The sequence below is a fragment of the Culex pipiens genome, chromosome 1 (assembly GCF_016801865.2).
Source record: "Culex pipiens pallens isolate TS chromosome 1, TS_CPP_V2, whole genome shotgun sequence".
NCBI classification, from domain to species: Eukaryota; Metazoa; Arthropoda; class Insecta; order Diptera; family Culicidae; genus Culex; species Culex pipiens.
This window is the reverse complement of record NC_068937.1, coordinates 98186895-98199435: the sequence shown is the minus strand read 5'-3', so window position 1 is coordinate 98199435 and position 12541 is coordinate 98186895. Positions and strand designations below refer to the sequence as shown.

General features: G+C 35.2%; 1 protein-coding gene and 2 long non-coding RNA genes across 5 annotated transcripts in view; 2 read left to right on the top strand and 1 right to left on the bottom strand.

Annotated features, from left to right (window-relative positions):
* LOC120423714 (tubulin polyglutamylase TTLL5) overlaps positions 1-12541 on the top strand; it is a 106020-nt gene that overhangs the window by 35799 nt on the left and 57680 nt on the right. Inside the window, exon 1 of one of the 3 annotated variants that reach the window (XM_039587618.2) lies at positions 4765-5081. The exons of the other annotated variants lie outside the window; for them this stretch is intronic. Coding sequence (XP_039443552.1) covers positions 4780-5081 — 302 coding nt within the window. The 5' untranslated portion in view covers positions 4765-4779. Of the gene's footprint in view, positions 1-4764; positions 5082-12541 lie in introns of those variants that run through there. 3 annotated transcript variants of the gene reach the window in all.
* On the bottom strand, positions 8502-9521 carry LOC120423716 (uncharacterized). The gene is made up of 3 exons (XR_005606278.2): positions 8799-9521; positions 8660-8740; positions 8502-8599 (listed from the first exon to the last, which is right to left on the bottom strand). It is a non-coding gene; the product is annotated as an uncharacterized LOC120423716 (long non-coding RNA).
* LOC120423715 (uncharacterized) lies at positions 9552-10350 on the top strand. Its single transcript, XR_005606277.1, has 3 exons — positions 9552-10017; positions 10076-10156; positions 10217-10350. It is a non-coding gene; the product is annotated as an uncharacterized LOC120423715 (long non-coding RNA).

The following is a 12541-nucleotide window of genomic DNA, read 5'->3' as shown; positions in this document are numbered from 1 at the left end:
AAAAAATTCAAAATATTTTTTTAGAAAAAATCGGCAAATTTCACGAATGTTTCATGTTTTAACATTGAAAATCAGATTATTAGTTGCTGAGATATCGACATTAGAAAATGGTGGGTTGTTTTGGTGAGACTTAGAAAACTTCAATTTTCGTGTGTCTTTTCTTAAAGATCATTATTTTTTTCAAAAATTCATAACTCGGCGGCAGATTTTTTGACCATGTTTCTCTATGGCTCAAAAGTTGCGGTTTTTTGTCTCCTAAAACATATCAAAAAATCTTTTGGGAAATTGAGTTTTTGTGAAAAAAATGTTGATAAAAAAATCTGCAATTTTTTTTTCCGTGTACCTATTTTTTTCTCAATAGTCCTCAACAATACCTACAACTTTGCCGAAGACACCAAGTTGATCAGAAAATTCACTCAAAAGTTACAGCTGTTTGAATATTTACATACCATTTTTGTATGGACAGCAGCCAAAATTGTATGGAGACTTGTATGGGTGAACCAATGATGCAAAATAGCTTATTTGGTCATAGGGAAGGCCCCCACAAAGTTTGAGCCAAATAAAAAAATACATAAAATAAAAATGGTCGGAATCGGCCGATTTCGTAGAGAGTTGCTCATCATTTGATACACAAATTATAAAAATTAAACTATTAAAAAAAATTAAGATATTTTGTGAAAATTTAAGTGATTTACAAAAAAATCCAATACAGTTAAAATGCATTCCAAATTTTAAAATTTCACCTTGCACACAATAATAACACAACTGCCATGTTGTCACTTGTCATAAAACAAGTTTTCTTGATCAGGATTGTTGCAATCAGGGCTGCGGAGTCGGGTCATATTTCAAGCGACTCCGACTCCGACTCCGACTCCGGCTTTCTGAGTTTAGCCGACTCCAACTCCTACTCCGGCTCCGACTTTCAGCTCCAACCGACTCCGACTCCGACTCCAACTCCGGCCTACCAACTCTAGCCGACTCCGACTCCGACTCCAGCTTTCAACAAATGGTTGGCTCCGACTCCGACTCCAAATAATTTTAAATATTTCAAAATTTAGTTTACTATCATTTTGATAACATTGATAAATTGGATTATTTAAATACTCTCTAAGTGTAATTTTTTTCTCAAGGAAAATACGTTCGAATCTTAAATTGGAAAAAAAGTTTCTAGGTCACATGTTTTATACGTTTTTAAAACAGAAATCAAAAAATGTTTCTGGCTTTGAAGGCATTTTAAGAAGAACAATTTTGAAGTAAATTTGGATTTATTTACAGAACCTCACATTCCTTTATTTTTTTAAAAGCTAATAAATTTAAATATTTCATTTCATTTTGTATTTTTTTAATGAATCATTAAAAGAAACCTAGCCTGAATGATCAATTTACCAAATAAATTCAATTTGCTCACCTTTAGGCTGATATTTATAAAAAACACAGTGACTATCAATGTTACCTTGGTTTTTTAACTAACAATTTTAAATATATAGAAAATTTCAAAATTAAAATAAATCAAAAATCCCTAGGTAAAATAATTTCTAAGTCACAGATATTTCAAAAGGACCCCTTAAGCTACCTTTCCTAGATTTTTTTAGGTAAATTAATTTGCTATGATAATCACCTTCCGTCATATTGGCGTGGGACTTAGTTCTTACCGGTGGAATAATATTTGAAAAGAAATTAAATCCTATTATTTTTTAATGCGATTTTTATAATATCCTTTTTGGTACTGATATCTTGAGATTTGTTCAACGATAATTTACAACGATATCAAAACAGTTTGCTAAGGCTCGACACTTTCAGATTTAGTTGAGAAATGAAATTGACTTTATAGCTGTCGGCCACCATTGCTAGTACCAACCACTAGTGTCTTCCTTTTATCTACAAGGATACCCATATTTACACAAAGAATTTTAGAGCGCCCGCCGCGGGATTCGAACCAGCAACCTCTGGATTGGTAGTCCAGTGCGCGGTCCGATTGATCCACACGGGCGGGACAAATAGTAAACATTAAAATAATCGATATATTCAACATATTCAATGATTATTTCAAAATTATTCAAATATTTCAAACGCGACTCTATGTTTTTTTTACTTGGTTATAAACAAAATGTGCATGTTGAGTTCCAAGAAATAGATGGTTATAATCGTTAATTATTGCGCAATTCTCACTAACTTGGACTTCGCACTAAATTATTGCTATCGATCGCACTATTGCGACTTGTTAAGCTGGCTTGGGATTTCTTTTTTTTTTTTAATATGATCAAAGCGAGCCGATGTTGCTCACCTGTCAATCGCAATTTTAAAGTGCGAATGTCTAGTTTGGTGGAAACTGCGACTGGAAATGTAAATACTCAATTAAATTTTCAAAAGGCCCTATCTGCATAGGAAACCCATGAGGGATAGGTTGTTTTGAAAATTTAATCTAGAATAAACAACTGCTGGTTGCCTAGTTTTTGGAAATTTTGTTGTCAAAAGTGCGAGAGAAAAGTGCGGTCCAAATCCAAATTACAGTGTAAGGATCAATATTTGATGGAAGATTTTTTTTCCGATTTCCAAAAACAGTGTTTGTTACTTTTAATCTTTTTATGTACCTCGTAACTTTTTTCCTGAAAAATGAATTACATTAAACCTGCACGACATTCGCTATCGGTGTAAAAGATGGCTGTGTGTATACAAAAACATAATGGCATCTGATAAATCTCTTAAAAAAAAACAATTAAAAAAACGTAAAACGGGGTGACTTTGATAGCCGGGTTGACTTTGATAGGTTTGAGATTTTTTCGCAAAATGAAGAGTACAAATAAAAAAAGGACGGAATTAAATGGAATCATACTGACCGGGGTAGAAAAAGGTTCAAGGTACTTCTAGAACAAGTTTTCATAAGTTTTAAAAAGTTTGAATAGTTAGTTAACTATAATTAAGAAAACGTTGATGAATAGCCTTATTTTCATATTCTGAAAGTGATATGATTTTCTCAATGAACAAGATTTCAAATCGGAAAACGGAATGAATTTTCGGATTCTTTGGACAATTTTCCACTAGGAGAAGGTAAACAAAGCTAGTAAATAATAAAAATGTTGTGTTCTTGATACATAATTAAATAAAATTTCCAAATTTGAATGCATTTTCTGTAGAACAAATTTCATACAAAATGTGAAAACTTGTGATTCGTGCTTCGAATTCAGTTTAAAATGTAATATGAATCAATAATTTTATAAACAGAACTATTTTTAAAAAAATTTAGGCAACATTCTAACTTTTGAACAATTTTATCTAAAATTTATATGTATTTTGTTAAAAAGCTTATAAACTTAGTTAACTAAATGTAAACATTGATTTTTTTGTTGAAAACAATATTTGCAACCTTAGCGATGTAAAAATTAAATTTGAACACCTTTAACCTGCTTTTAACAACAAAAACTATGACTATCAAAGTCACCCCGGTATTCAAAATAATAATTTTTACGCAACTTTTTTTTGAACACTATTGAAAAACCTTTTTTTCAAAAATAGTGCATGGACCTTGTGTGGCCTACCCTAGTACATGTTTTAAAGTAATAGTCTTGAGAAAACCCGTATCAGTTGGAAAATATTCCAAAAATAAATTAAAATCCTATCAATGTCACCCCGGTTTACGGTATAAGAAGCTTTGTGAATTAACCTGCATTATAACAAAAACTGAACAATAAAAAAATAATAATTTTTGTTGAATATTTGGTAACTCCGACTCCGACTCCGACTCCGGGTTATCAGAAATTTTCGGCTCCGACTCCGGCTCCGACTCCAGCTCATAAAATTTAGCCGACTCCAACTCCGACTCCGACTCCAGCTGTTCGAGTTTTGACGACTCCGACTCCGACTCCGACTCCAGGTCCCCAAAAAGACCCGACTCCACCGACTCCGGCTCCGACTCCGACTCCGACTCCACAGCCCTGGTTGCAATTGTGTAAAAAAATAACTTCTTTTTTGGAAATTGTTGTTGGATGCAGCGTTCAACCCAGACTTTTCGGCTAGGAAGACATCATGTCTGAGCGAAAATAATGTCCAATTTCCAATACCAGAACTCTCACCGTGCATCCTTAGACAATTCCCCTTTCCCTAATCGCATTTTATTCAAATGTCTGGAACCCCGACCCATTTCCTCCTCCCCCACCTTTCCCCTTCAATTTCTCGAAGACAAATCGAGCTTACATCTAATGCTTTTTCCGAACTACACAAATCGAACGACGAGTTCATGCATTCATTCTTGTTCCACCACGCCACGTGCCAAGTTCTATTGGATTGAGCTTTGCATCGCCAAAGCATAAATTTATGCTTCACACCTCGCTCTGTCCGGGGCGAAGAAAAGCTCGCCGATTGTGAATTCTTCGAAAGTGTTTCCATAGTGTTGGTTGTTGGCTGGCTGGGTGCGTTTAGTAGTTCCGAGGACTTTCCGGGGGTGGCAGGATTACGTGAAGGTGGGAAAAAAAAACTGTGCCACTTGCAACTCAGTTTCGGTCGAAATTTACAACTGTTTAGTCCGGTGATGCAGCGGTTCCCGAGAGTTTTTTCGGGTGGCGGCCATCGATGAAGGCCAGTGGCCAAAAGTGGCATCAATTGGTGTGTTTTGATTTGGCCGCAAGGAAGACCGCACGTGCAAATCCCACTGCAGCGAAGCAAGCGAGAGAGACAGTGGCCAAGTGACCTACTAAAGGAAGGTTTTGCTGAGTTCGATGAGGTGCAGCAGCATTGGCAGCATAGTTCAACAGAAGAAGAAGAAGAAGGAGACACACAAACGCGATGCTGATGTTCGATGAAACGGCGCCAAAGCGAAAAATGCTGCTAATTGAGCGGCCGGCCCCGGTTCTGTCGTTGCCACCAGCGCCATATTTGGGCACAATCGTGGTGACGGGTGAGGCCATCCGGTCAGTGGCGGCGGCGACAACAACTACCGGAGAGGCCGCTGCTGGAGGAGGCTCCATCGAGAGTTGTCGCAGTGGCTACGGCATTGGGGGATTCAGCTTTGGCAGCGGTAACAGCAGCAGTCTGTGCTACGGCAGAAGTTACAGCATGAATAACTTTCAGCGGTTTGGATTGTACAAGTAATTATGGATCAGGGGGTTTCAGGGGGATTTGGTTCGATTTGAGAGAGATGCGGGAATAAGTTGGTTGATTGCAGTATCGACTTCTGTGATGCAAATTTATACAGCTATTCCATATGAAAAGGGCATATACTGAAAAAAAAAAATTCTCCGATTGGGCTCAAAATTGGACTGAGGGTTCATACGCCGTGTTAAAGTGGTCGGCAATTTTCGCAAAAACCACTTTTTTCAAAAAAAATCATAACTCCGCGCAATTTCAACCGACTTTAGTCTTGGACACATATAAAAGGTGATTAGTTGGCCTTTAAGTTAAAAAAAAACATCGTTAAAAATAAATCGCCGCAATTTGCAGTTCCTTTCTTTCTTCTTCCACTAAATATTGTTGTAATTTTTACAAAAAAAAGAAATGTTAAAACTGTGTCAATTGAGATTATTGAGATTTTGAAACTCCCGAGAAAATTTTATTTACTTATGTTAATAAACATTTCTTCATGATTGAGGCTGATTTAAAATTGATTGAAGGTTTTTGTCCCTCGGCTCTGGACAAGGCCGAGGAGAAGGTTCTGTATTTTTTCTGATCTTTTCAATGAAATAATTTCATAATTTTAGAATTTGGTCCTAAATATGAGATGTGGAAAATTATCTATTTGTAGACCTTTAAAAGTTGTGCTTCATTTTGAAATTTTGAGGTTATTTTTATTGTAAAGATCAGATAAAAATAAAAAAGTTTCATTTTTTAACATTGAAAATCAAACCAATAGTTTTTGAGATACCGTCATCAGTGGTGACATTGGGTCTGGTGGGTGAGATTGGGCCATAAAAAAAGCTGAAATTTGTATGACCCAATCTCACCCCCCAGACTCAATGTCACCCCTGATAGGGCGTCCAATTTTCCCGGGTTTTGAATTTCCCGGGAAACGGGAAAAATATTTTTGAAATCCCGGGAATTCCCGGGATCCCGGGAAATTTTTGAAGCAGTCATAAAATGTATGTTTTCATAATATTTGATATGTTTTCAAGCTCAATAATAATAATTGGTGACAATCTACACTTCAATCTAAACAAGGACGACAATTTTTAAATAACTTAAAAGAAATTAAAATTGTTTTTTTTTATTTAAAAAAAGTTCAAATTTAAATTTTCAATGTCATTCAAATTAAATAAGTGTTTTATAAATAAATTTCTTCTATATATTTTAATATATGCCACAACTAAAAAAGCTAGACAAATTTCTTTGAAAATATCTACAAAAACGAGAAGCGACAACAAGAGTTTTTTTTGAAAAAAAAAGGTCCTATAAGCTATTGTCCTTCATATTTAAAAAAAAAACAGTCAATGCAAAATTATAGATAACTTTTGAATGTTTTATTTTATATAAAACATATTTTAATAATTCTCTTTAAGTTACTAACGTCAACCAGGGAAAATCAGGAATACAGGCTGAAAAGGTACAGGAGATTTCAGAGCAATACATTTGGAAATCGGTGTACTAAATTTTTTTTCTGTTCCTGTTTTAACCAAAGTTATTCAAAACACGATGCAATTTTTTTTTCTTAAATAGCTGTCTTATTTCGTTACTTGCCCCAAAATCCGGAGTTTGATGAAAAATAATTTAAGATGATAATTTTCAATTTTAATATCATAAATATAAATATGATAAATAGTCTTCAAAAATACGTAAAATTAAATAGAAGATATTTATTGCGCCAGGCATTTTGCGGATATATGACTAAATTATAATCAATTTTCCCTTATCAGTCAAATTAAAGCTGATATATGCCGAATACCCGGGTCCGGTGGTTTAGTGGTTAGCGTGGTAGCCTATAAACCCCAGTGTGGCCTGGGTTCAATCCCAGACGGACCCGGTGGCATTTTTCGAGACGAAATTTGCCTGATCACGCCTTCTATCGGATGGGGAAGTAAAACGTCGGTCCATTTGCGTAAAAAGAGGTTATGAGTGACTCACCACACATAACCTTCGGACGCCTAGAAATGAGCAGAAACTTGCAACAGAGCCCACAAAAGACCCGGGGGTCGTTAAAGTGGATTGCTTTGCTTTTTTTTATATGCCGAATACAAATTTTAATGCTTTAAAGTTCGTATCGATTACTATGTATTTTACTGTTCATCTATTTCTACAACAAAATTTGAATTTTCAGACCAAAATTTGATTTTTTTCAATTTCGGGAATTCCCGGGACAAATTATGAAAATTCCCGGGATTCGGGAATTCCCGGTTTTGGAAAAATCCCGGGATTTTTGTCCCGGGAATTCCCGGGATGGACGCACTACCCCTGATGACGGTAACGTTAGTTAAAAATAACAGCTAATTAGGTGACAATTAGAAAAATATCATTTTTATTGTTTTGAAATCTTGGTGAAGCTGTATGTAAAAAACAAATTGTCCGATTTTTAACTTTTCAGAAAGAAAATTCTTAGCAATGCAATTTTTCCAGTTGCGGCTTTACGAAAATTATTACTTAAAACTTCAAATCAGCGATGGAATAATCATCATCAAAAGAAAATTTGTGGATGTTCATCCAGAGAAAAAAATCCGAAGGGAGCATGGCTTACCTCTCTCGCGCACGAAAGATCGGTAAAAAGAATCTAAAAAAATCATCATCTTGATTATTCGGCGGAACATCTTTTTCACTACTACACTTGCAAGTGTAACGTCACACGTCGAAAAATGACCTGTCATTTTTTGTAGATGGGCAATGTGTGTAAACAAAGTGAAATAAATATATTTGAGTGGTGCTGACAAGGAAATTCACAAAAAATCATCAGCAGATTGATTTTCTTGGAGAATTTCGGGAGCGATTTTCTTTTGCGTGATTTTCCTCCTCTCTCTTTCGCGGGTGAAGAAAGTTCGCAAGCGAAATTGATTTTTTCGGGATTATTCCATCCCTGCCCAAATTGATGCATTTTATCAAAAAAAAAAAAAAAAAATCGGTAAAGTACTTTTTGATTGCAAATTTGATTAAGCGCCGGTTAAGCTTACGATAATTTTCAAAAATCTTTTTTTTTTCAAAATGTCATATTTCGAACCGAATTTTGCACGATCATGCATTTCTAGAGTTTTTTTTGATTAGGTCCTATAAACATATGAAAGACAATAGTTTATTGGTCCTTTTCAAAAAAAAGTCTGGATTTGAGCTTTGGTTTGAGCAATTTGTCAATTTGGAGCAATCAAAAACACTTTATAAAGGTGTAATTCATGATCAAAGGGCTGATAGGCCGATAGTAGAAATGTGCCGAGGAGAGTATATTTCCCTTAGTTAAAACAAATCAATTAGCTGTAACATATCCAAAACGAATTCGATTTAAAACATGGCTGAAAGGACAAACACTCTTTAACGAATTGTAACGTGATTATTCGTCATTTACCTGAATTGAATAGAAATAAGTTAAACAGTTTTGATTGGTCGGCTTTCTCAGTCGGTTAAAAATAATCAAGCGATGTTTATATTAAAACTGCCCGACGTTTCGACCGGTTTTGTCGGTCTTCTTCAGGGGAAACTGTAAATTTATTCACAAAATTGGCAAGGGGAACACAACGAAACATCATATGGGACTCACTTTTGTCTAGTCGCTATCGTACTGTTCGTTATTCTCCAACGGTGGGGTGTCCGGTTTGTAATAGATAGATGGTGGTTTTCCCTAAGTAAGTGTAAAAACTATGTGTGGTTGTCCAAAAATATCGAAAAAATCGACTTACTGCATAACCGAGAACAAATTCAAAATCTCGGTAACGACACTGTTCACTATCCCAACTTTGCAAGGGTTTAGCTTTCATACAATATGGTGTGGCGGTGGGTATCACTTGGATGATCCCAACGGTGGGTTATTGTGTGTTGGTAGTTTGTGTGTGGTTGGAGATATCCGAGAGAGGATTGTTTCTTCGTGTTACAGATGGTTTGATAGTGTGTAGAATCCCCGAGTATGTGTTACTTAGGCCATATACGTCAGTACGGCGGTTGACCGTCTTGTCCGTATTGGCGATGTGACACATTTCCAACACTGATAAAGCAGAGGGTTTAAATGTTTTATCAATGATCTTGACCTGGGTGAGATCAAAATCATGTTTGTAGTTGATTGTATGTTCAAGTAAAGCAGTAATTTCTCCCAGTCTGGCCAACTGCTCATCAGTGTTGGTGATCCCCCCTTCAACAAGTTTTTGGTATTTGTTGATATTTGCTCGATGTCCAGAAAGTCTGGTTTTGAGCTGGTTTGTTGTCAAACCGATGTACGACATGTCACAGTTTCCACACGGTATACTGTAGATGACATTGTACTGTTGGAGTGGATTCACGGGATCTTTGACGTTTTTTAGGATTTGCGAGGTGGTTTGGATGGATTTTTGGGCTATTTTAACGTTTGGGAAATCTTTTTTCAGGACACTGGTGAGGGCAGGAGTGAGTGTTGGAATGTATGGTAGGGATCGGAAAACTGCGATCGCAAATATCAACAAATACCAAAAACTTGTTGAAGGGGGGATCACCAACACTGATGAGCAGTTGGCCAGACTGGGAGAAATTACTGCTTTACTTGAACATACAATCAACTACAAACATGATTTTGATCTCACCCAGGTCAAGATCATTGATAAAACATTTAAACCCTCTGCTTTATCAGTGTTGGAAATGTGTCACATCGCCAATACGGACAAGACGGTCAACCGCCGTACTGACGTATATGGCCTAAGTAACACATACTCGGGGATTCTACACACTATCAAACCATCTGTAACACAAAGAAACAATCCTCTCTCGGATATCTCCAACCACACACAAACTACCAACACACAATAACCCACCGTTGGGATCATCCAAGTGATACCCACCGCCACACCATATTGTATGAAAGCTAAACCCTTGCAAAGTTGGGATAGTGAACAGTGTCGTTACCGAGATTTTGAATTTGTTCTCGGTTATGCAGTAAGTCGATTTTTTCGATATTTTTGGACAACCACACATAGTTTTTACACTTACTTAGGGAAAACCACCATCTATCTATTACAAACCGGACACCCCACCGTTGGAGAATAACGAACAGTACGATAGCGACTAGACAAAAGTGAGTCCCATATGATGTTTCGTTGTGTTCCCCTTGCCAATTTTGTGAATAAATTTACAGTTTCCCCTGAAGAAGACCGACAAAACCGGTCGAAACGTCGGGCAGTTTTAATATAAACATCGCTTGATTATTTTTAACCGACTGAGAAAGCCGACCAATCAAAACAAAACATTCCAGTCAAAAAATCATCCGTTAAACAGTTTGAAATACTTATTTGAATGTAATATATTTTCACATAAATCAGGCTTTTTTTTGTTTTTTAATTGTCTCTTTTTTTTGTTTTTTAATTCTTTATGAGATCATTTGAACAACTTTTTTTTTGTTTTTTTTTTCATTCATTTTTGAGATTTTTATCCTGTAAAGTTTTTTTTTAATTAGTTGTTGCAGACCTACTTTTCAACCTCCAATTATTATCTTTAGCCTTTTTGATGTTTTTATTTTTTTTCAATTTTTTTAATATTAATTCAAAGTGAAGTCAGAGTCGATTATCCAAATCCTCGATAATCGAACTCTGGAAAAGAAATCTTTCCTATTTATTATTTCTCACTTTCGACATCAAATTCGAGTTCTACGACCCTATATTGGTCAAATTTGAATGGTTGATTTTACCATTATCAAATGCATTTTCTCAATATTTCTTTAAAATTACCAATCACTTTAGAGCATTTTTGGAGTAATACAGTACTTGCATAGACAAACGTCAAAAACCCAAAACAAACCGAAATAACCGAGGGGTTAATGGATGTTCAATAAATAAAAAAACATCTTTTTTTTTTCAAAATGTTAATTAATTTCTCGTCACAAATCACAATTAAAGAAATATGAAAAGTAAGCAATGTAAATAAATGTGAGTACATTTCAAACGACAAAAACTTTAAATAAAAATCAAAACATTATGCAAAAAATGGCTGGATTCCATACATTTGTCCTTAGTTTAATAACATTTTTTAATGCTGTAGGGCAGGCCTGCCCAACCTTTTCAATTGTTCATTTTTTCATGGTTTCTTCGATGGAATCGGTTCTCAGATGACCAGTGAACATATCTTTTCCAAAAGTGAGAAAAAATATTTATACATGTCGTTTTTATCTACATTTTACGTCAAAAATCAATCCGGCTTGCGGGCCGGACCAATTTTTCACTAAAAACTTACATAAAAACAACCTGCCAAAATATTTTTTCAAACTTTTATCAAAGTTATGTTCACTGGTCATCTGAGAACCGATTCCATCAAAGAAACCATGGAAAAATTGAATTTTGAAGATCAAAAATGTGAAAATTTAGCCGAAAGATTGGGCAGGCCTGCTGTAGCGGAAGGTGGGCCAAGACGACCATATGGGGCAAGAGGACAATCGCTCGTACGGCCGTAATTTTTACAATTTTGATTATTTCCAGTATGAGGAATTGTTGCTAGCAATGAAATTAGTTAATTCTACTACCACATAACCGCAAAACGACGTAAACGTCACGGGGCATAAGATTTAATGAAGTTTTTTTTTTCAAAACCTTTGTTTTCTTATTCAATTCAATTCAATTAGTGTTTATTAGAATTTAACAGTTCTGCTCCAGGATGTTACATTTGCAATTCAGAGATTTGGAGAACCTTTCAACTGAGATCAATTCAAAAGCCTTCACAGGGAGGGTACATGTTTCTAAGTTTATATTTTGCTAGCTGCGTGCCATATGGATTTTTAGTATGGAAAAAATTACGAATTGCTGCAACAACATATTTTATTGGGAAAAAAATACATAAACGTACTTAAAAACTGATGAACAATTGTTAAAAAAAATTGTCCATGCAAAATATAGTGGTATTATGAAAATTTACTATTTATCATCTAAGTAATTAGTTTTTTTCGTAAAAACGATCAAATTTTGTAAAATATAATAATTTAATCTAAAAATGAAAGAAACGTTTCAAATACATTCTAATCTGATGTGTCTAATTGATAACAGCTCAATTGTTAGCAAATTATCATGTTGTTTCATGCATTGTTCCTCTTGCCCCAACGGGTTGTTCGTCTTGCCCCACTAGTTGAGTAGAACGCACGGAAAATCAAAAATTTTAATATCAATTTTTCACATTAAAAAACAGAATTTTATAAAAACTTTTTCTATCAAAGTCTTAGTCAAGGCTTGGAATATGATGAATATAAAAAAACCGACAGATTTTTAAACGTTTTTAATGGGTTTTAAAAAATTTCCTTAGCTTGTTACACTTGCCCCACTTTCCCCTAAATCTTTTATCGATTACTTAGTATTCAGAATCTCCAGACCAAAATTTGTCTTTTTTTTCAATTTCGGAAATTCCCGAGACAAAACATAAAAATTCCCGGGAATTGGGTACTAAACTGCCGTTTTACGGCGATATGATGTATACGCCATTT